Below are 22430 nucleotides of genomic sequence, written 5' to 3'. Positions count from 1 at the left end.
TACAATGCCTATAAAAAGTATTCAGCGCTCCCCTTTGGAAGTTTTCATGTTTTTATTGTTTTACAACATTGATTAACAGTGATTTAATTTGGCTTTTTTGACACTGATCAACAGAAAAAGACTCGTGTCAAAGTGAAAGAAGATATCTACAAAATGATCTAATTACAAATGTAAAAAACAAAATAATTGATTGCATGAGTATTCACCCCCTTTTAAAATGACACAACCAAAGCATCACTGATACAGCCAATTAGTTTTAGATGCCACATAATTAGTTAAATGGAGATCTGTTTTTGGAGACCTGTGTGCAGTCAAGGTGTGCAATTCATTGTAGTAAAAATACACCTGTATCTGGAAAGTCCAACTACTGGTGAATCCTGACAAAAACTACACCACGAAGACAAAAGAACACTCCAAGCAACTCCGCAAAAAGGTTATTGAAAAGCACAAGTCAGGAGATGGGTACAAGAAAATTTCCAAGTCACTGAATATCACTTCGAGTAGAGTCAATCATCAAGAAATGGAAAGAATGTAGCACAGCTGTAAATCTGCCTAGAGCAGGCCATCCTCAAAAACTGAGTGACCATGCAAGATGGGGACTAGTGGGGATGCTTCACTGCAGCAGGCCCTGGAAGGCTTATGAAGGTAGAGGGTAAAATGGATGCAGCAAAATACGGAGAAATCCCAGAGGAAAACCTGATGCAGTCTGCAAGAGAACAGCAACTTGGGAGATTTGTTTTCCAGCAAGCCAATGACCCCAAGCATAAAGCCACAGCTACACAGGAATGACTTAAAAACAACAACATCAATGTCCTGGAGTGGCTAAATCAGAGTCCAGGCCTCAACTCAACTGAGAATTTGTGGCTGGACTTGAAAAGAGCTGTTCCATCACAATCCCCATGCAATCTGACAGAGCTTGAGCAGTTGTGTAAAGAAGATTAGATTAGATTATGAGGACACACAGTCCTCTTTTATTGTCATTTAGTAATGCATGCATTAAGAAATAATACAATGTTTCTCCAGAATGATCTCACAGAAACACAAGACAAACCGACTGAAAAACTGACAAAAACCACATAATTATAACATATAGTTACAACAGTGCAAAGCAATACCATAATTTGATGAAGAACAGACCATGGGCATGGTAAAAAAAAGTCTCAAAGTCTCTCAAAAGTCCCATCATCTCACGCAGACGGTAGAAGGAAGAAAAAAAACTCTTCCTGCCATGAGCTTCCAGGGCCGCAAACTTGCCGATGCAGCACCCTGGAAGCACCCGACCACAGCCAACTCTTGAGTCCGTCCGAAAACTTCAAGCCTCCGACCAGCCCGCTGACACCGAGCACTGAGCACCATCTCTGCCAAGCGCTTCAATCCCGGCCCCAGCAATAGGCAATGCTGAGGATTTGGGGCCTTCCCCTCCAGAGATTCTCGATTGCACAGTAGCAGCGGCAGCGAAGCAGGCATTTCAGAAGTTTCTCCAGGTGTTCCTCCGTGCTTCTCAAGGCTGTCTCCATCAAATCAGGATTGTGCACGGTATCCTAGTTACACGTACGATATAATTTAGAACAGCCACGTGCGCTACGTCACGCTGCCACCTTCTCCTCCCTCCTTTGGAAAATGGGGGAGAATGGGGGAAAAATTACAGTGTCCAGATGTGCAAAGCAGATAGAGACCTATCCACACAGACTCAAGGCTGTAATTGCTGCCAAAGGTGTATCTACTAAATACTGACCTGAAGGGGATGAATACTTACACAATCAATTATTTTGTGTTTTATATTTGTAATTAATTTAGATCACTTTGTAGAGATCTTGTTTCACTTTGACACAAATGAGTTTTTTTCTGTTGATCGTGTCAAAAAAAGCCAAATTAAATCCACTGTCATAAAACATGAAAACTTCCTGGGGGAGGGGGGGGTGAATATTTTTATAGGTACTCTATATCGTTACCATATTAGATTAGATTATGAAGACACGTAGTCCCCTTTTATTGTCATTTAGTAATGCATACATTAAGAAATGACACATTATTTCCTCCGGTGTGATACCACAAAACACAGGACAAACCAAGACTGAAAAAACTGACAAAACCACATAATTATACATATAGTTACAACAGTGCACAATACCATAACTTGATGAAGAAAGTCCGTGAGCACAGTAAAGTTCAAAGTTTCTCAAATGTCCAACATCTCACGCAGACGGGAGGTGGAAGAAAAACTCTCCCCGCCATGCCGACCACGGTCCGATTCTGAGTCATCCGAAAACTTCGAGCTCCGATCAGCTCTCCGACACCGAGTACTGAGCGGCATCTCTGCCGAACAATTCGACCTCCTTCTCGGTCACCAAAAGCAGGCAAGGCTGGGGATTTTGAGGCCTACTCTCTGAAAGATTCCCAACCACACAGTAACGACAGCAGCGGACAGGCGTTTCAGGAATTTCTCCAGATGTTCCTCTGTGCTTTCACGTACATTCTCCATCAAATCAGAATTGTCCACGGCCCCTATTTAACAGACATGACATCATTTTTCACCAGAGAGCTGCACACGCGCAGCGTGCTGCCATCTTCTCCTCCCGCTATATGCTGGACTGCACTTGCATGTCTCACTGTATAATAAAAGAGTATTTAGAGAAACTTGTGTTACGTAACCAGCACAATGAATATCAACCGAGACAGGTTATATAAAAACAATCAAACATTTATTAAACACGGATAAATGATAAGGAAAAAAACAAACAAAAACTTTAACCGGAAGTTAACCGCTATGCAGCCGTTCAAACAACTCATCACTCGGCACTGGTTACATAAAGCGTTAAATGCGAAAACAGTTCTTAATGCGATAAAGTCAAATATAGTTCTTAAAGCGATAACGTCGAAAGTCCAACAGGTTTACACATTCAATTGGGAGAGACTTCTCCGGAGAAGGATTTCTTCACAGACACAACTTTCCTGCTGGTTCTGTCCACAGGATTCACGATACCGAAAATAAACAGCTTAAAACAACTGACCTTAAATTCTTTTAGAGAGAGAGCAAACCGTTGCATGAACTCTTTGCTCTTTTTGGCAAGAGTTATCTCGATGCAGGTCGTACTCCTCCAACGAAAACTCAATAAGGTCGATCCTTTATTAAACTGCCAAACGATGCCGACTCCTCTTGATCCCTCGATCCTGTACTTCGATAAAGACTTCACTCTCCCTTCTACTGTTGGAATTGAGTAAATTTCCAGTCCAATAATATGGTATCTTGCAACGCACAACCATTTTAAAAATGAAATTGCGTCACAAAAACAAACACGCAAACAGAGACACAGCACGTTCTACCTGGAAATCTACAAACTAAAAAAAACTAACTGCGTCACCTGGGTCGACCCTTATATAGCCATGGTGCACATGTCATCACGTGACCTCACATCGGCTGGAAAATCACATCAGGTGACCTCCAAAAGACCATTACATCATTCTCACAAAAAAAAAACACAGATCTCCTTGAGCATGTAACACTTGAGTGTTTTTTGGTTACCTGACCAGCTGTCTTGGACAAGACACTGCACTTGCGAAAGGTAAATCTATAAGGGAATTACAATTTAAAAAATGAAAATGTAGCTCTGGACAAATGCATAAGTTTTAGAAACTTTTGCTGAGCTCTACTGGATTGACACACTGTCTTTAATACTATCAAATAATGACCCAAGGTGGTACATTCATCCAAGTAATTGTAATGCTAAGCTCTAATAATGTAAGTGTGGCACGGCAACCTAGCGGTCACTGCAATACCTTACAGTGCCGACTGTAAAATTGATTGGGGATTACTCCCACTGCCGTCTGAAGGAGTTTGAATGCTCTCCCCACGGCCCTGTCGGCTTCCTACAGCAGCTCCTGTTTCCCCACACATTGCGTTAGGATTAGTAAATTGTGGCCTACCCTGCTGATGCCCAAAGCACAGAGACACTTGCGGGCTGTCCCTGACACAACCTTGGACTGTGTTGGGCATTGACGCAAGCTACACATTTCTCTGTCGGTTTGATGTATATGTGACAATTAGAGCTAATCTTTAGATCTTTAACATGTTGGGACTGCAACACTGTCACAGTCTCAAACAGGTCTCTGTGCTACAGTGCGTCGGTGTTGTAAATTCTACACTTTTCAATTTTATCATCTTAAACAGACTCCTTTCAGGAAGAAATCAATGAACCAAACCATCTGTAAACCTAGAGAACAGCTCTGTTAATCTTTTTTGTTTCGACTGTTACGGAATTAGTAACCAGAAATGAAGCACAGCCAGTGCTGAATTCTGACATGGGCTATACTAACATTACTCACTGCACCATCTACCCTGAGTGACATAAACATAATTAATTAATTAATAATACAAAAACAGGAAGTTGATAGTTCTTTGCAACGTTGTAAGATTTTGATTGGATGCCACGGTAGCATAGCAGTTAGCTCAACACTATTACAACTCGGAGTTCAGAGTTCAATCCAGTTCCTCTGGATACTCTGCATTCCTCCTACAGTCCAATTTAATAGGTTAGTTGGTCATTGTAAACCCTCCCGTGATTAGGCTGAGGGTTGAATTCTTGGGTTGTTAGTGGTGTGGTTCCAAAGGGAAGGGCTTATTCCACGCCGTATCGCTAAATAAACAAAAATAATAAATATTATTCATCAACTTCTACCTCTGACATTATTTCTCCAAATACCATAGTAAAGTTCTTCGACATGGTAGGAGACTAGGTCTTTATGACATAATGTGGATTGCATGGCCCTTTTAAACGCTACCTTGACAGATTGTCTAATGTTTTCATTGGTTGTAAGAATAGTTGTGGATGATTCGAAAAAATAGGGATAAAATTAAAATGCACTTAATTTTGTTAAGAAAATAAAATCACTTGAATACCTTTCCTACAAGTTTTATTACTTAGCAAAATTTTTACATTGCTTCAAAAATTGTATAAAATTATTCTAAAATAATTAACCATCTCTGTGTGGTCCATGTGAATATATTGTTCCAGTTAGGTTAGCTTGTAAAAGAAACATCAAGCCAATTAAAATCACTATGGATAAAATAATGCTCAAACAATGTTTGTTTCATTATTTAGATATTTTTGCACCTGGATTTCTAAAATGGAGTAAACCTTTATGTAGAAGCTTTCAATGAATTTCACCTAGTTGTCTCCACAATATAATGTTGGATTTCAGAAATTACTTATGTTCTTTAGGTTGTTCTTTGCCACTTGGAATGGAGAATGGGATCATTAAAGACCACCAACTCAGTGCATCCTCATTCTGGGTTAGCTTAAGTGCCTGGACCCCATCATTGGCTCGTCTCAACCAGCGAGGGTTCACTAACGCATGGGTGCCAAAGGTATGACAAATATCAATTCCTCATTCATGAGCCTGCATGGTAGAATCTTATGACTGCAGTATATAGGGCTTTGTAATGTACTCAGTGGAGTTCAAGTCTAGAGACTTTAAGTAAGATGGATGCCAGTTGCTACTATAAAATTAATCCATCATCAAGGACACCATCAAGGTGGAGACTGGTTAAAAGGGGATTTCAGATCAACATCAGGAAGCATTTGTTTACACAGCGAGCTGTGTAGTTGAGAGTTGTACCTTAGAGACTTCCAAATCTAAACTCGATAGTTATTTCAACACACTATGTGAACAGGAATTTGGCAAGCTTTGTTGGGCCGAAAGGCCTGTTCTTGTTAAAAACTTTCTAATGTTCTAATTACAGAATGACCAGGTTTTTGCCTTTTGTATTCAGCTTTAATCATTGTTTTAAGAGTTAGAATGCCAATAATCAGTCAAATTGTGGAATTAAAATCCTGCATATTCTACGCAGAGGAACAATCCGCATGAATGGTTACAGATTAACTTTCTACAGAGAAAAAGGATTACGGGGATTATAACCCAAGGTGCCAGCTTCCTGAAACAGCCTATGTTTGTGAAGGAATACATCATCTCATACAGTGATAATCGTAAAAACTGGACTGTTATTAAAGATACTTACAGCTTGGAAAACAAGGTAAATTTTGAAATCGTAAGATGCTTCAGAACAGACCTTAAAAATATTGCAATGAAATCATAATTGTTAATCAAGACTATTATCTTTAAAAACTGGACACATGTTCTGTATCGCAAGAAGCTTTCCCTACAATTTCAGCACCCTATCAAACCCAAGGCAACTTTATCCATTTTTCTCACTTATTCGCCTCTCCCCTTTACACAGCGGAGATGAGAAAGAGCCAAATTTAGTGAGTGGATAGAAACCTGCATCTCAGAAATAACTAGCAAAGTAGATTCTACCAAAGTGCCAATTTCTCCATTTGGCTGTTTGCTGTTCATTTGGTCACTTATTCAGAAAACCTAAATGAGTTTAAATTATTATTACATTTACTGTTGTATGTGTCATTGAACTGAAGGACTTTTGGAATAAGATTGAGTACAGGGCGAATACAAAGCAGTTTCAAACTAGATGACAACATTCAATCCAAATCATCTCTAATCTGACTACTTTTCCCATTTTTATCATCACGGCATCCACTGCTGAATCATTCCCTCCTTAGCTTAAAGAAGCTCTTCGGTCCCTATTTCAAAACAAAAAGAAAAACCATTCTCTACACCTCCCAGTCTAAACCTGGTGCTCTAATATTGCTTGTTACCATAGAGAGATTTCTGGGCTGAGAAGAGCCGAGTAGGCAACAAAAAACCGAGTCGATGGGAGATGTGCTATGACAAATCAGCTCTCTGCAAGGTAATTGGATACCTGTGCAGCTTTCACATTGTGAACAGAATAGGGATGGAAATTTAAATACCAATAGTGCTTTAAAAAAAATCTCTAGTAAGATCCTTCTGTGTTTGTCTCTCATCTTTTTTGCCCAGATGTTTATCAATATTTGAATTGTTCATTTTGCAGATATTTAAAGGAAACGTGGACAACGATGGCCAAGTTCGGAACACCTTTGACTATCCCATATTTGCACAGTTTTTAAGAATCATTCCACAAACTTGGCAAAAAAACATTGCCCTCCGCATTGAAGTATTGGGATGTGATACAGAGCAGAGAATTTAAAGACAAAAATATATGAAAAAGATTTGAATAAGATGTAGCAATAAATAACCAGCCTTCCAAATACTGTCTCCCTTTCTAAGTTTTATGTCATTGCACTGTTGTCCAGAGTCTGTTGATCACATTAATTTTTGTTACCAAAGACTAAGATGAAATATTCTTGTAGATAAATATTAAAGAATATTCAGTGCATTGTTTAAACTTTAAGTAACAATTTCCTCAAGCAGCCATACTTTGCAAAATCCCTCCTTCATTAGTGTACAAATGTGGGTTCCTTAAAGAAGTCAGCACAATAAAGTATGCCCAGGGATCTGAGACTGGTTTAGATTTCCTATATTTCCTCAATTGCAAACTTGTCTGATGATATCTTACCCTCTACAGCCTGCATGAACAATTCTTTGAACTCAAAGTGTCAATTCATACTGAATCCACGCACCTGCTTTCACATTCTTTAATCATTTTCAATTATTTGGAAATGTGGAGTCATTATGGTAATCACAGATGAGCTGCCAACAAAGTAATAACAAGTTTAAAATTGTAATCGTGAAGCCAGTGGCAAACAAAACAAAGATAACTGCTGACTACTTTATTAACCACACTTTTTCTGGTAAACACTCACTACAATCAACAGCCTTTAACTTCCCTGTCGGAGTTGAGCTTTTGAATCGCCTGTACGACCTGGCATTTTTGCTGTGTGAACGAAAGTTTCAAAGTTGTGGAACATCGTGGCAAGGTGTGTACAGGCTGAATCAAGGCAGCGGCGTCTCGGTCCACGAGTGGAGAATAAGCCGGTGTTTGGACTTTGCTGGAGCAGTCTTGGAGGTAATTTGATGCAGCAAAACTGAAGCGGTGCCTGGGCCCGAGAGTGAAGGAATACCCGAGATTTGATTGATTTAAATGCCAGGCTGAATTAGAAATGTTGGGTATAGGTCGAATCGAGGCGGTGGGAACCCGGCCTGAGAGCGTAATGAAGCGGCAGGGCCTGAGAGTGTAATGAACCGGCAGGGCCTGAGAGCGTAATGAACCGGGCCTGAGAGCGTAATGAAGTGGCAGGGCCTGAGAGTGTAATGAACCGGGCCTGAGAGCGTAATGAACCGGCAGGGCCTGAGAGCGTAATGAACCGGCAGGGCCTGAGAGCGTAATGAAGCAGCAGGGCCTGAGAGTGTAATGAACCGGGCCTGAGAGCATAATGAAGTGGCAAGGCCTGAGAGTGTAATGAACCGGGCCTGAGAGCGTAATGAACCGGGCCTGAGAGCATAATGAAGCGGCAGGGCCTGAGAGCGTAATGAAGCGGCAGGGCCTGAGAGCGTAATGAAGCAGCAGGGCCTGAGTCCAAGATCAAGCAATGACCCGAGGTTTGCTCGATTTAAGCGCCGGGCCGGATTGAAAAAGTCTGGGTGTCGGGAGTAGAGGCGAAGGGCAAGCCAGTTTAGCTTGTTTCTCTGCAAGGTTTACTCATCTCTGTGCTGAACTGAGGCTAAGGCCTGCAACTAATGAGCTCCTGAATCGGCTGCTGGCTCCATGTCTGTGGACTCACTTTTGTGAACTTCATGAATGCTATTTACTTCTTTAATTGTTTGCACAATTTTGTTTTTATTCTACACATTGTTTAATGGTCTTTTTTAATGGCTTCCATTTGGTTTCTTTGTTTGGTGGCTGCCCGTAAGGAGATGAATTTCAAGGTTGTATATAGTATGCATACTTTGATAATAAATGTACACTTTGTACTTTGAACTTTCAATAAATAGTGTGTGTCCAGTCTTTCAAGTGAATAGTTACTGAAACTCTCATATGGGTCAGAATGTTGTTCAACAGTCAGATTTCTGCATGTCTTCGAGTTCTCGGGGAACAGACAACAACATTACACCAGGCCCTTTCTTTTATTTGTGCTTCAGAATCAGGTTAATTATCACTGACTTATTTGACATGAAATTTGTCTTTTTTTGGTGACATCAGTACAGTGCAGAGACATAAAAATTACTATAAATTACAAAATAAATAAATAGTGCAACAAAAATGAAGAACAAATAAGTGTTCATGCATTCATGGACTAAACAGGATCTGATGGTGGAGAGGAAGAATCTAAATCAGTGCATGTGGATTTTCAGGTTTCTGGACCTTCTCCCTGATGGTATTAAGCAGAAGAGGGTATGCACAGATGGCGAGGGTCTTTAGGCACTGCCTCTTGAAGACATCCTCGATGGTGGGGCGAGTTATGCCTGTGATGGAACTGGCTGAGTGTAAACCCTCTGCAGCCTTTTGCGATCCTGTGCATTGGAGGCTCCATACCAGGCAATTAGAATGCTCTCCGTTGTGTATTTAAATTCCAGTAATATTGTAGCTATATTATTTGATTAACCATTCTTTCTTTGTTTAAATAATTCATTACGGTTTATTACGTAAAAGTAGGTGAATGGCATACGTCATCACACCACCACATTCATACATTCGAGCCTCACTTAGTGGAAAAACAAAACTGAGACACGCATCTCCTGGCCATGTTTTACTTTCAATAATTTTATGTTTTGGTGTTACAAAACATAACACTTTCCACTATGTATCTATAGAAATCTGTAGGAGATTTAGTGACATACCAAATCTCCTCAAACTCCTAACAAAGCCACTGGCATGCTTTCTTCGTGACTACATCAATATGTTGGACCCAAGACAGATCCTCCAAGATGTTGGCACCCAGGAACTAGAAACTACTCACTCTTTCCACTGCTAACCCTCAAATCCGGTCTGGTGCGTGTTCACCTAACTTCTTCTTGAATGCGAGGCTGTTGTTACAACATTAGTCAACCAACCAACCTATCTCCCGCATGTCTCCTTATTGCTATCTGAGATTTTACCACCAACAGTGGTATCATTAGCAAGTTTATAAATGGTCTTTGATCTGTGCTTACCCACACAGCCATGAGTGCAGAGAGAGCAGAGCGATGGCTAAGCGTGTATCCTTGAGTTACACCTTTGTTGATCATCAGCAAGGGGGTGATGTTATTACTGATCTGCATGACTTTGCTCTCCTGCTAAGGAAGATGAGGATCCAACTGCAGAGGGCCAGTTTTTGAAGCTTGGCAATCAATCCTAAGGGGATGATGGTGTTGAGCCCTGAGCTGTAATTGATAAACTACAGCCTGAAGTATGTTTTGCTGTCATCTAGGTGCTTCAAAGCGGAGTAGGAGACCAATGAGATAGTGTCCACTGTAATCCTGTTGTGACAGTAGGTGAACTGCCGTGGATCCAGATCCTTATTCACCTGTGAAGTTTCATGAACTTTTTCTATGACATGGAACTTTGAAACTGAATTGAATTGACTTTATTTCTTACATCCTTCATATACATGAGGAGTAAAAATCTTTATGTTACTTCTCCATCTAAATGTCCCATGTGCAATCATAGTAATTTATAATAAATAGAACAGTCAATGTAATGTAGAGTACACTCAAATCAGCATGAGTTCATCAGTCTGATGGCCAGGTGGAAGAAGCTGTCCCGGAACCTGTAGGTCCTGGCTTTTATGCTGTGGTACCGCTTAGCAGCTGGAATAGATTGTGGTTGGGATGGCTTGGGTCCCCAATGATCCTATGGGCCCTTTTAAACTGCATGATTCCTCTGTGGTTTCCACATCCCATCCCCTGTTATCCCATCAGAGATGACCCACCTCACCACGTTCGTTCTCTGTTACACTCCCAGTCTGCCAATGGCTGAAAAAGCTCCATCAGGTCAAGGTGAGCCCTTAAAACTTCCTCAGTATCACATTAATGATATGTAATATATCCAGCAGTTTCTTTCATTTTAAGTTTCTAGAAACTTGGGTGTTTTACATTTTATTGCATTTTCTGTTCTCTTGTTTTCATTCATCTTCCATTTACTTTCCTCTGCTGTTACAATTTATATATTTTCTCCTTGGAGCGACGGAGGATGAGAGGTGACTTGATAGAGGTGTATAAGATGATGAGAGGCATTGATGGTGTGGATAGTCAGAGGCTATTTCCCAGGACTGAAATGGCTAACACAAGGGGGCATAGTTTTAACGTGCTTGTAAGTAGGTATAAGGGGGATATCAGATGTAAGCTTTTCACACAGAAAGTGGTGAGTGTGCGGAATGCACTGCCAAGACAATGGTAGAGGCGGATAAAATAGGGTCCTTTAAGAGAATCTTAGACAGGTACGTGGAGCTTAGAAAAATAGAGGGCTATGCAGTAGGGAAATTCTGGTCAGTTTCTAGAGTAGGTTACATGGTTGGTACAACATTGTGGGCCAAAGAGCCTGTAATGTGCTGTAGATCTCTATGTTTCTATGTTAACTATTCTGCAGACTTCACCACCACCAGCTCATGGCATTTAGCCTCCACCTCTCTCCCCTCACTGCAATTTGAATCATGTTTGATTTCTAACCTTCCCTAGTTCTGTTGAAAGGTAATCAGCTTCAAAGTTGATATACATTATAACAGAGGAGAGCATTCAGCCAATCCAGTTTAAGATGGTGCTGGTGATGCCCAGTAACTATTTATTAGTGGCAAAAAATCAAAACAAAGAAAACTACTAAATACTTTATAAATAACGATCAATGCTAACGATAGAGAGGCGAGATAGTGGTTGTGCAGGGAAGGCATGGTCAAGGCAGGCAAAGGTAGAAGCAGGGTTGAAGAACAGTCAAGGCAGAGTTGTGGTGTCCCCTGGAAGGCGAAATTTGTAAAGGTCTCGTAAGGGTCAAATAGTGGTGGCATTGTTTAGGTCCCAGAGCAGTCGAAGGGCGAGGAACAACCCAACATTTGGATGACTTAAGCACAGGGCCAGATTGAAAACGTCAGGGTGTCAGGACTAGAGGTGAGGCGAGGGCCAATTCTGCCCAGATCTGCGCACTGCTCTACAACATTTACTCAACTTCATAATGAAGGAAAAAGAAAAAGAGAGGAAACATCATTCGTGAACTTTGAAGCATTAGAAATGGATGGAAATTTTGAGAGAAAGTTAAATGTGAGGTTCACCATGACAGAATTGAATAGCGTTCCTAGAAAGGCAAAGCAAATACCCCCAGGAAGGATCAGATAAGTTATCTAATTTGAGTGAGAAAAGGAAGGAAGTTTTTTTAAAGTTATTTAATTATGTATGGGAAAACAAAAAACTTCCTAAAGCATGGAAAGAAACAATCATATTTCCAATGCGTAAACCAGGAAAAACTCTTAACAATCCAAGTCATACACCAAAGGTATTAACCTCATATTTTTGTAAGACCATGGTAAAAATGATTACTAAGATCATCGTAACAAGATAGTGTATTTTTAGATATCAGTGTGAGTTTAAGAGAGGAAGAAAAACCATAGATCCAGTTTGATGACGTCAAGAACATGAGATGAGGAGGGTTCAACTGAACAGAGAAAGTGAAGCAGCTGTTTTGTTTGACGTAGAGAAAGCATATGTATGTTGTAGAAGGAAAGCTCATCACCAAATTATGTAAATTGGGAATTAGAAGTCAAATGATAATGAATAAAATATTTTTAATTTGGTAGATCTATCATGGTGTGAGTAGGAAAATCTATGCTAAGTAAACGATTTGTAGAAAATGAAGCTCCTCAGGTAAGTATTGTTAGTCTGTTGTTATTTGCTATAATGATAAATCATATATTTTCTAATATAAATAGTATCACTATTTGTGGATGATGGAGCTATGTGGAAAAGGGATAGAAATGACTAGGTTATAATACAGAAACTTCAAGAGGCAATAGTTAAAGTGGAAGATTGGACATTAAAACGGGGATTTTCAGCAAAGAAATCCGAAATAATGTTTTCAATAGCAAGAGGATAGAATCGAAGTCATAGACCAATAGTATTAACCTCATATTTTTGTAAGACCGTGGTAAAAATGATTACTAAGATCATCGTAACAAGATAGTGTATTTTTAGATATCAGAGTGAGTTTAAGAGAGGAAGAAAAACCATAAATGTTATCAAAAGTGAAGAAAACAATGGGATGAAGAGAGAACTGGAAGACATCTTTGGATGGTCAAGGATGCAGGAAAAAATTATGAGGAGGAGGTGATAATATTGAGGTTGACTAGTGGGCAGACAGGGTTAAATAGTACATTTTTTCTAAATGAAGAAACACAATAATAGGAGGTGTGCGTAGTGTAATCAACAAGAAATGGTTGAGCATGTACTGGTGAGGTGTCCAAGGTAAAATCGCAAGAAGGCGGCTGATTTTAAAGTTATTATGGAATAAAGTACAATTTAATATTAACAATATTGCACTGAAATTCTCACAGGATTATTGTTGCTTTAAATATATAGTGTGGGTTCTTAAGAATACTGGCTTTTGTAGAATTTGAATCAAATATAAATGTACAGCATTAAGATATCCTGACCTACACTCCAGTTCAGAAGGTGGCGATTGTGAACCTTAAAGCTGTTTGCTAATTGCCACAACAGCTCAGGAGAAGAATGGGTGATGACCTACTTCCTTGGATGAGACAGGATGTGGCCATAGGGCTACTTTGTGAGGAACTGCCCAATTTGGTCCAAGGGCAGAAACAAAATAATTTTCTTAATGCACTTTGAAATTTAAGATAGATTTTCCAGTCTCCCTTCAGGCTAATTCCTGTTTGGTGTAAAATGACCCACCCACTGAAAATTATTCTTCTTCCTCTGATGTTTATTGGTGGTTGGCAGTTGAACTTAAATGTACATTACCACCACCGACTGGAATGTGGTGTACAGAGTTGGGAAATAAAACCCCTACGAGTTCTTTATCAAATGAAAACTAAATTACCACAAAACCCCCAATAGATTGTAAATAATGAAAGACAATATTGTAAATTAAATTTAAATCACTTCCTTAACAAAGTTTTTAAGTGAACCCAAAGCTAGTAGTGCAGTCAGCATTTGCTTTCTTTGAACCTTGTATGCTTCACATTGTAAAAGAACATGTTCAACTGTTTCATAATGACGACAAAACTTACACACCCCAGAGTGATGTTTTCCAACAAGATATAAGGAATAATTAGGCAAAATATGCACAATTCGAAGTCGAGTCAATACAATTCCTTCCCTCCTTTTAACCCCTTCTCCCATCAATCCAACAGTTTTATGTACTCTGTATGGTGCCTCACCTTATGCCCATTACTCCACAGGTCTTGCCATAATCCCCACATTCTTAGCCCCACCAACTCCGTTGCTTCTAATTCGCTAAGTGGAAGGTCTATATCCACGCTTGAACTTTTAACAGCTTTTTGGCCAAACAATCAACTCACTCATTCCCCTCAGCACCTTTATGTACAGAGACCCATAAGAAGCGGACATGTAAACCAATACTTTGAATATGAAATAAAGTTTGAACACTAGTCAAAATCGAAAAAATCTGAACAAATTACAACTTTGCAAGGACAAATTTCCTCTACCCACTGTAAGCCCAAAATGATAGCAACCAATTCTGCTGTATATACTGATAAAAATTAAGACGTTAACTTATTGTTACCTTCAAGTCAGACACAAAAACAGCCACACCCACATTCCCAGTTAAAATATCTTTTGATCTATCAGTAAAGATGGTTAACATATCACAATAATTTCCTTAACATATTGATGAAGCAACAGACTCTCGGGCGTATCAGCAGCGCCCGTTTCGGATACTTTCTCCCTTTGTGACGTGCGATCCCGGTGTTCGGGGCTTTGTGACGTCACAACGATTGGCGTGTAGAGCGGCGGGTGGAACTCCGGAGTGGGGTCCTGGAATAACCGTAATTGCTCGCAAATTATTGCTGCTTATAGATCATTCACTTGAAGGAGGAAACGAAAAAAGATCAAACGCTTTCCTTTGAATAATATAAAATAACAGCATCTTAATCATCGCCATTGAGACCAAAACTAAAAAGGGACAAGAGAACGTTTATTTTACGGTACTTAAAAGAAACTGCGCAAGCAGATTTGATGCGACTGTATCCATTTGCTCAAAACTACCAGGAGGCAGTTATATTTGCCACCTTTGGTCATGCACCTTTTCTGTGGGTTTTTATCATTGGATTATCTTCGGTGTCAACAGTAAGCGCATCCTGTTTCAAATGTAAGCAGGCTCTCTTCACCCCGAAGCACACGAAACATGATATCCGCGCATATCCAAACGAAGAGGCGCAACTTAATTTCAATCGTGATTTCCTGCAAGGAGGAAGGAAGAAGTTGTCTCCCGTTGCAAAGGGCATGGTGATCATAGATAACAAGTTGGTCGATGTTACAGAACGATGTAAGTGCTGTAATAAAAACGCCGAAACAATCTCTAAAATCGGCCCACGTGAAACTTTTAAGCGATAACAATGTAATTGTTTCAGATTCTTAAAATTATTGATATAGGGAGACTAAACATATTTTAAACTTCAGCTGTTCCGTCAATCCTGTAGATTCAATTGTATAAGGTAGATTCGGCATGTATTTTACTTCATATCTGTTGTTTTAGCGCAAATACGTGAATCTATCTCTCCGTTTTATTCAAATACTGGCTGATCATATTACTGTGCAAAATTATGCTTACCTGCACAGCCCTTAGCCTACTGCAGACCACTTCCGAGACATTAGTGAAAAAAAATCACAATCAAACACAAATCTATAGTAGTCCAAGTGGTCGGCAGTGTTCAGTTTCTTAAGAGTGGACCATGGGCGAAAGGGAAGGAGGTGGGGCACCAGAAGGGGTGATGGATATGAACATTGATTTCTCTAACCCTTCCCTCCCCTCCCCTGACCGGCACACCCCGAAGTGCCCCTCTTCCTTCCCTTTCTCCCATGGTCTACTCTCTTTTATCAGATTCCTTCATTTCCCCCTTCTTCTCCGTCTTGTTTTACGGCAGTTGGCACCCAGCTTAACTGTGCATTACCGCCACCTTCTGCTCCAGAGTGTGCAATAGACTTACATTCTAAATCCCTTTACCCAATCACACACCCACACATACCCTAACCTACACTCTATCCTCCTATCTTTGACCATCCTAGTACACTATTCCTGCTTATTCATCATATCCTATAAAAAAAACCCCTGTACCCCTTGAGAAAGCTAAAAATACCCTGACTTGTGCTCTCTCACCCATGCCCAGCAACCCTTTTAATGTGAATTCCTGCACCCCCAATTCCCTTAGATTGATTATCATCATCTCTCTCTGTATCCCATACTTCCTGCAACTCAGAACTGCATGTTCTACTGACTCCTCTTCCTGACATTCCTCACACAATCCTGTCTGGTGTTTCCCTATCATTTTCAATGTTTTGTTTAACGTACAGTGCCCCAGCCTTAACCTAGTCCACACAGTCTCCTGTCTTCTGTATCCACTACCTACCCTAGTACCTGCAACACTTTTTTGTATTTGATATAAATGCCTCCCTTTCCCCTCCCTGTCCCATCTTTCTTGCCACATTTGGTTGATTTTTTTCCCAGATTACCCACTTAACCTCTGCTTTACTGATTCTAATGTGCATTTCTATATTTTCTTTCTTGAACGCCGTCTTTGCCAACTCATCCACCCTCTCATTCCCCTTCACCCCTACGTGTGCTGGAACCCATAAAAATTTTACCTGACCTCCCTGATTTGCAATTCTTGTGACTGACTGAAGGACTTCATAAAGTACATCTTTTCGACTGTTTGAGTGAAAAGACCTTAAGCTTGCTAGAACTGAGGATGAATCTGAGCATGTCAACACTTTGACTTGTCTAACTTTCTCCACCCATCGCAATGCAACCAACACTGCCAGCATCTCCACTGTATACACCCCTAATTTATTAGATGATGTTCTGCTGATTCCAATTTCTTTTGCTGGTATAGCCACCCCAACCCCAGATTCCTTCATCATTAGACCTTTACCTTTTCCACCAATCACATCCCAGCATCCCCACTCTCCCCACCTATCACCTGCCTGCTTGTGCCCCCTCCACTCTTACTACCTTCCTTTCTGATGAAGGGTCTCAGCCCAAAACGTTGGCTATTTATTCCCCTCCTGAGAGATTCTGTCTCACTTTGTGATTACATCTATTTGCTGGGCCCAGTTATCTGAGATGTTAATACCCAGGAATTAAAGCTGTTTATTCTCTCTTTTGACCCACCATTGAGAGCTGGCTGGATGGTCTCCTAGTGTCCCCTTTCTGACGTTAGCAATTAGCTACTTGGTTTTGATGACGTTGAGCATGAGGCTATTATCGCAGACCACTTACCCAGATAGTCCGTCTCACTCCTGCATGCTGACTCACCACATAACAGTGGTGTCGGGAAATGCGTAGATGAAATTGGACTCTGCTTAGCCAGAGTTCTAATTCCATTTCAGAACATAAAGAGTAGAGCAGGAAGCCACGGGTACAGCACGACGTGTGCCTGTGCTGATGGTCATTGAGGGGGAGCTGCTGTTACTGATCTGCACTAACTAAGCTCTGCCAATCGGGGAGTTAAGGATCTGTTAGCAAAGGGAGGTACTGAGGCCCAAGTCTTGGACCTTGGTGACAGGCTTGGAGAGAATGATAGTGTTCAACACTGAGCTGTGCTTATTGCACAGCAGCCAGGCGTTTGCATTACTGTTGTCCAGATGATTTGGAACGGAGTGGAGAGCTAGTGAGACAGCATCTGTTATTGATTGCTGTGGCAACTGGAAAATTGAAGGGCATCCAGCTCTTTTCTAAGGCTGGAGTTGGTTCACTTATTAACCAACCTCTCAATACTTCATTACAGTAGGTATAAGTGGTGCTGGACAGTAGACATTGAGGGAGACCACACTGCTCTTCTTTGGTACATTGTACTATGGATGTCCTTTTGAAGTAGGTGGGAGCCTCAGATCACATGCAAGAAGTCGAAGATGTCCTTGTGTACACAGCCAATTGTTCTACCCAGGTCTTCAGCCCTAGCCCAGTACAACATTTGGATTATAAATTCCGTAGATTCTTGTGCTTTCTCCACTAATCCTCAGGTGATAACTTGCATTTTAATTATTTTATTAAGTCCAGTAGCTTTCAAAGGAAATCAGTGAAGGAAAAATATAATTCCATTGAACAGTTACATACAGTATAGATTATCAATCTGCTGTGGACTGTGGATTCTGTTCATAATTTATTTATATTAAAGCTTTAAATACTGTTGACAATAATAGATAATATTTCCATTTATTAGCTAGTTTGAGGTAGTTGTAGCCTGCTTAAAATAAATGGCAGATAAGTAGGAATCCAAAAATCAGTTTCCTTCTACTTTAATTTTTCGGTTGTAAGCCAGCAACGAGAGAAGTCCTTTTTCTCCTTCCCCAACCCTCTACGGATTTGGGGACAATATTTTTATTCAAATATAGTCCATAAATAAAACAGGCGGTGTTCCAGAGATAGATGATGTAATTCAGAACTTTACTGTTTGAAAATGCCAGTGACTGCTGGACTTTGCACCAGTGTAAATACATTTGCGGATGTAGCAAAGGAAACGGGTTGCGGGAACTGCATGCTTTTATTGATAGGTACCTTGGCAACCCTCCCCATGGGCAGCTTATCACCTCTATTCCCCTGACTTTCATCTTCGCCCCAATAGAGAGTCCAAACAATCAGGAGGGTCTAAAACATTGCTGGAAATTGCGCAGCTCATTCCGGTACTGAAGAAGAAGTTACAATCTCTCACGCCACAAATAGGCATGGAACATTCATTTGGCTTGGCTGAAGAAATCACAGGCAGCAAAATGTTTTCTCATGAAATGTCAGTAAGCTTACTCATGGTATATGTAGGCTGGCAGCTGGCAAGGGCAGATAAATCTGAATTCCTCATGTATGTGATTTAAAGTAAAGTTTTACTTTCCACTCACTGAACAAGATCAAACAGGCAGCACAGACCTGCAACCTGTCATCATATTGGAGAAATTGAAAGGATATTTAATCCAAAAAGCAAATCCTTATGAAATTTGTTGTCATTTTAAAAAGATCAGAATTTCTGCTTTCAATATATTCTGTAATGCTTGATGATGTAAGTGATTTGATTGTGGGAAGTTGCAAACAGGTGTTCATCCTCCCACTTCCATACAAGTGTAGGAGGGAGAACTTGGATTTTTGCCTCATGACATTAAGGAATCCTATACCTGCCTCTCCAAACACACGAAACTGAAACTAGCCCATAGGCCTGCATTTGATGGCAGCTATGAATTCTTCTGCAATGAGGTGTGGGCATTCTGAAATTCCAAGTTAGTGAACTGTTTAAGCATCACATTTATCATCAAGAATCCCCAATAGCTGGGTCATGTTCTCTTTTTGCTACCACAGTCAGCCAGTAAGTACAGAAGCCTGAAGTTCCACATCACTTGGTTCAGGAACAGTTGCTTTCTTACGTCTGCCAAGTTCTTGAACTGACCTCTACAACCCTAACCCTACCTCAGCATTGGAACGTTATGGACCTCCTCTGTCGATCTGCCTCTCTACCAGAGGACTTTAGGTTCAGACCCAGGGAATAATTGTCAAACACAGTTTACTTAAAGTTACATACTGTTTATTAGCAAGCTTGTGTTTCAGTTGGCACAATAGAGCCTGGGAAAATCTGCAATTTTCCTGAGCACTATCTGGGGCTTTTTGTTAAACATTTGTTATCACATAGACACGCTGATGTTGCGAGGCATCCTTGGTTAATGGTTACACAAGCAGCTTTCTCATGCACAAGCACTTCTTTGTTCCCTGCATCTGCCTCACGGTTAGCAGGTTAGTTATTGTACAATTTACTAGCCAAGCTGCAAATGTCAGTTAGGTTTTAACCCTTTAAATTCTGCATATAATTCCTCATTCCTTCCTTTTGCACATTCCATGACAATCAGGATTATCAATGTTGGGGTTGCTGTACATCTTAATTTTCATACTCGTGTAAGAAGGGTGGACAGTAACCCTTGGGTTAGCATTACTAGCCAAGCTGCAAGTGTCAGGTTTTAGTCCTTTTAATTCTACATATAATTCTTCACCTCTTGCTCTGCTGTGAGCTTGTCTCTGATTGTGTCTTGTTTTATTTTCTTCGGTGCCTGGTATAATTTATGTTTTGTGTGTTATTTAAACCTCTGTGCCTGCAGGCAAGTTTAATATTTTACCTGTTCCTCAATGAGCTTATGCCCTTGACAATAAACTCAACTTGACTTGATTTATTAAATTAACTTTCAGTCAATAGATGCAAGGCCGTTGGGGATTGCAAAACATGGCATGTTAGACTGAAAATGGTTTAAAAAGCCAATCTATCCATCATCCTTGTAATAAGTTTGAAAGTGACGTAGACAGAGGGAAAACAAAATTCACTTGTTTATGAACAAGACAATTTCTATTTTAGCACTTAATAAAATAAGAGACTAGATAGAGCATTTTCACTGCAATACTATAAGAATTTTTTGCAGCACAGAGGCAAGTGTTAAAGTATTGTAAACTGGAAGACAATCCAAAAACTGCACTCAGCTAAGAATGCATATTTAAGCATTATTGAAGCATTAGAGTATATAATCTGTGAATACATCCAAAATCCCACTGAGGAAGAGCTTGCTCAATGAAAAACAGCAGTGGAACCACACACGGAGGCAGGAGGCAGGAGCCAGGAGCCAGGAGCCAGGAACTGGTCATCCTAAAGCATATTATTCTTTTTCATCGCAGGGAATGCTTAAAGGAAATTGTTCTGGAAGTCAAGTTGTATTACTTGCCTGTAGTTGATAACAAATAGTGCAAATTAGTCACAGTTATAAAGCTTGTAACTATAAACAGTCATTTGTGCATGAATCATCCACAGATATTTTCACCAACCAACAATGTCTTGTTAGGAAGAAAACCAATAAATAGTAATATCTGCTATGAGCACAGAAAGTGGGATTGGTTTAGGCACAATTTTATTGAAAGATGAAGGAAACTCAAGGAGTCAATTAAATTCTTTCTCATGGGACTTTCAGGGTACTTTTGTCATAGGCACTTAGTGGCCACTTTATTAGGTACGAGAGTGGAACCCAGTGTGGCCTTCTGCTGCTGCAGCCCAAGGTTCGACATGCTGTGAATCTTGAGATGCTCTAACATGTGGTTGGTTGAGTTACTGTTGTCTTCTTGTCAGCTTGAACAAATCTGGCCATTCTCGTCTGTCACTTATAAGGCATTTTGCTCACAGAACTGCCACTTATTGGATGTTTTTTTGATTTTTGCATCATTCTCTGTAAACTCCAGAGACTGTTGTTCATGAAAATCCCAGGAGATCAGCAGTTTTTGAGATACTCAAACCACCCCATCTGGCATCAACAATCGTTCCAGGCCAAAGTCCCCTGAGATCACATTTCTTCCCCATATTGATGTTTGGTGTGAACAATAACTGTATCTCTTGACCTCGTCTGCATGTTTGTATGTATTGAGTTGCTGCCACATGATTGGCTGATTAGATGTCTGCATTAACGAGCAGCTGTACAGAAGTATCTAATAAAGTGGCCACTGAGTGTATTTACATAGGTGAAGGATCTTAGCAATAGGGAAGACAATATTTTTCATTAAAGAGCACTGTGGCATCAAGCATGGTTCTATCAGAAACTTCTCTATGGAATCTACAGTGGTGCAATAGTTGAGATAAAAGCTCAAAGGAATCTGTTCATTCTGGTCCTATAGTCATAGTCATAGTCATAGTCAAACTTTATTGATCACGAGAGAAATTGGTTTTCATTACAGTTGCATCATAAATAATTAAATAGTAATAAAACCATAAATAATTAAATAGTAATATGTAAATTATGCCAGGAAATAAGTCCAGGACCAGTCTATTGGCTCAGGGTGTCTGACCCTCCAAGGGAGGAGTTGTAAAGTTTGATGGCCACAGGCAGGAATGACTTCCTATGACGCTCAGTGTTGCATCTCGGTGGAATGAGACTCTGGCTGAACTTTGTGAAGCTGGGGGCACCTAGAGGAGACACACGCACACACGGGAAGAACATACAGACTTTCTTACAGAGGACGCCGGAATTGAACTCCAGTCTCTGACGACCCGAACTATCTTTGTGAACACACACTTTGCTTTACCACCTAGTTTTCTTAGTATCAATTTGTCCAAGATTAGCTAATTCAGACATCTATTGATGATAAAACTACTAACCATCTTGATTTGTATGGTGTAGAACCAAACTTGACAATAAATTAAGACATATTTTTAAAATGCATTCATGAATGAGTATATTATGCAGATCTGCCTGTGTAGAGGAATGGCATTGCAATCACCTGTGCCTCTTGAGTAAGCCATTTCACTATTCAACATTTTTGCTTTCAGCCTCAAATGGCCTTACTCCCATAAGAAGAGAAATGCTAAAATTTTTGAAAAATATCTTTAACATTGAACGTAAGTTCAGATCTTATTTCTTATTTGTACCTTGTACTTTTTAAA

The 22430-nt window shown here is 40.2% G+C and overlaps 1 protein-coding gene across 2 annotated transcripts in view; it reads left to right on the top strand.

Annotated features, from left to right (window-relative positions):
* Nucleotides 1-7390, top strand: part of LOC140204151 (coagulation factor V-like) — a 79738-nt gene extending 72348 nt beyond the window's left edge. Inside the window, exons 23-25 of one of the 2 annotated variants that reach the window (XM_072270577.1) lie at nt 5220-5365; nt 5849-6031; nt 6923-7390. In XM_072270577.1, coding sequence (XP_072126678.1) covers nt 5220-5365; nt 5849-6031; nt 6923-7078 — 485 coding nt within the window. In that variant the 3' untranslated portion in view covers nt 7079-7390. Of the gene's footprint in view, nt 1-5219; nt 5366-5848; nt 6032-6922 lie in introns of those variants that run through there. The other variant, XM_072270579.1, reaches the window with a different exon arrangement.
* Nucleotides 7391-22430: the final 15040 nt, after the last annotated feature.

Source organism: Mobula birostris, chromosome 10, assembly GCF_030028105.1.
Source record: "Mobula birostris isolate sMobBir1 chromosome 10, sMobBir1.hap1, whole genome shotgun sequence".
In the NCBI taxonomy this organism is placed as follows: Eukaryota; Metazoa; Chordata; class Chondrichthyes; order Myliobatiformes; family Myliobatidae; genus Mobula; species Mobula birostris.
This window is presented reverse-complemented; position numbering and strand designations above follow the sequence as displayed.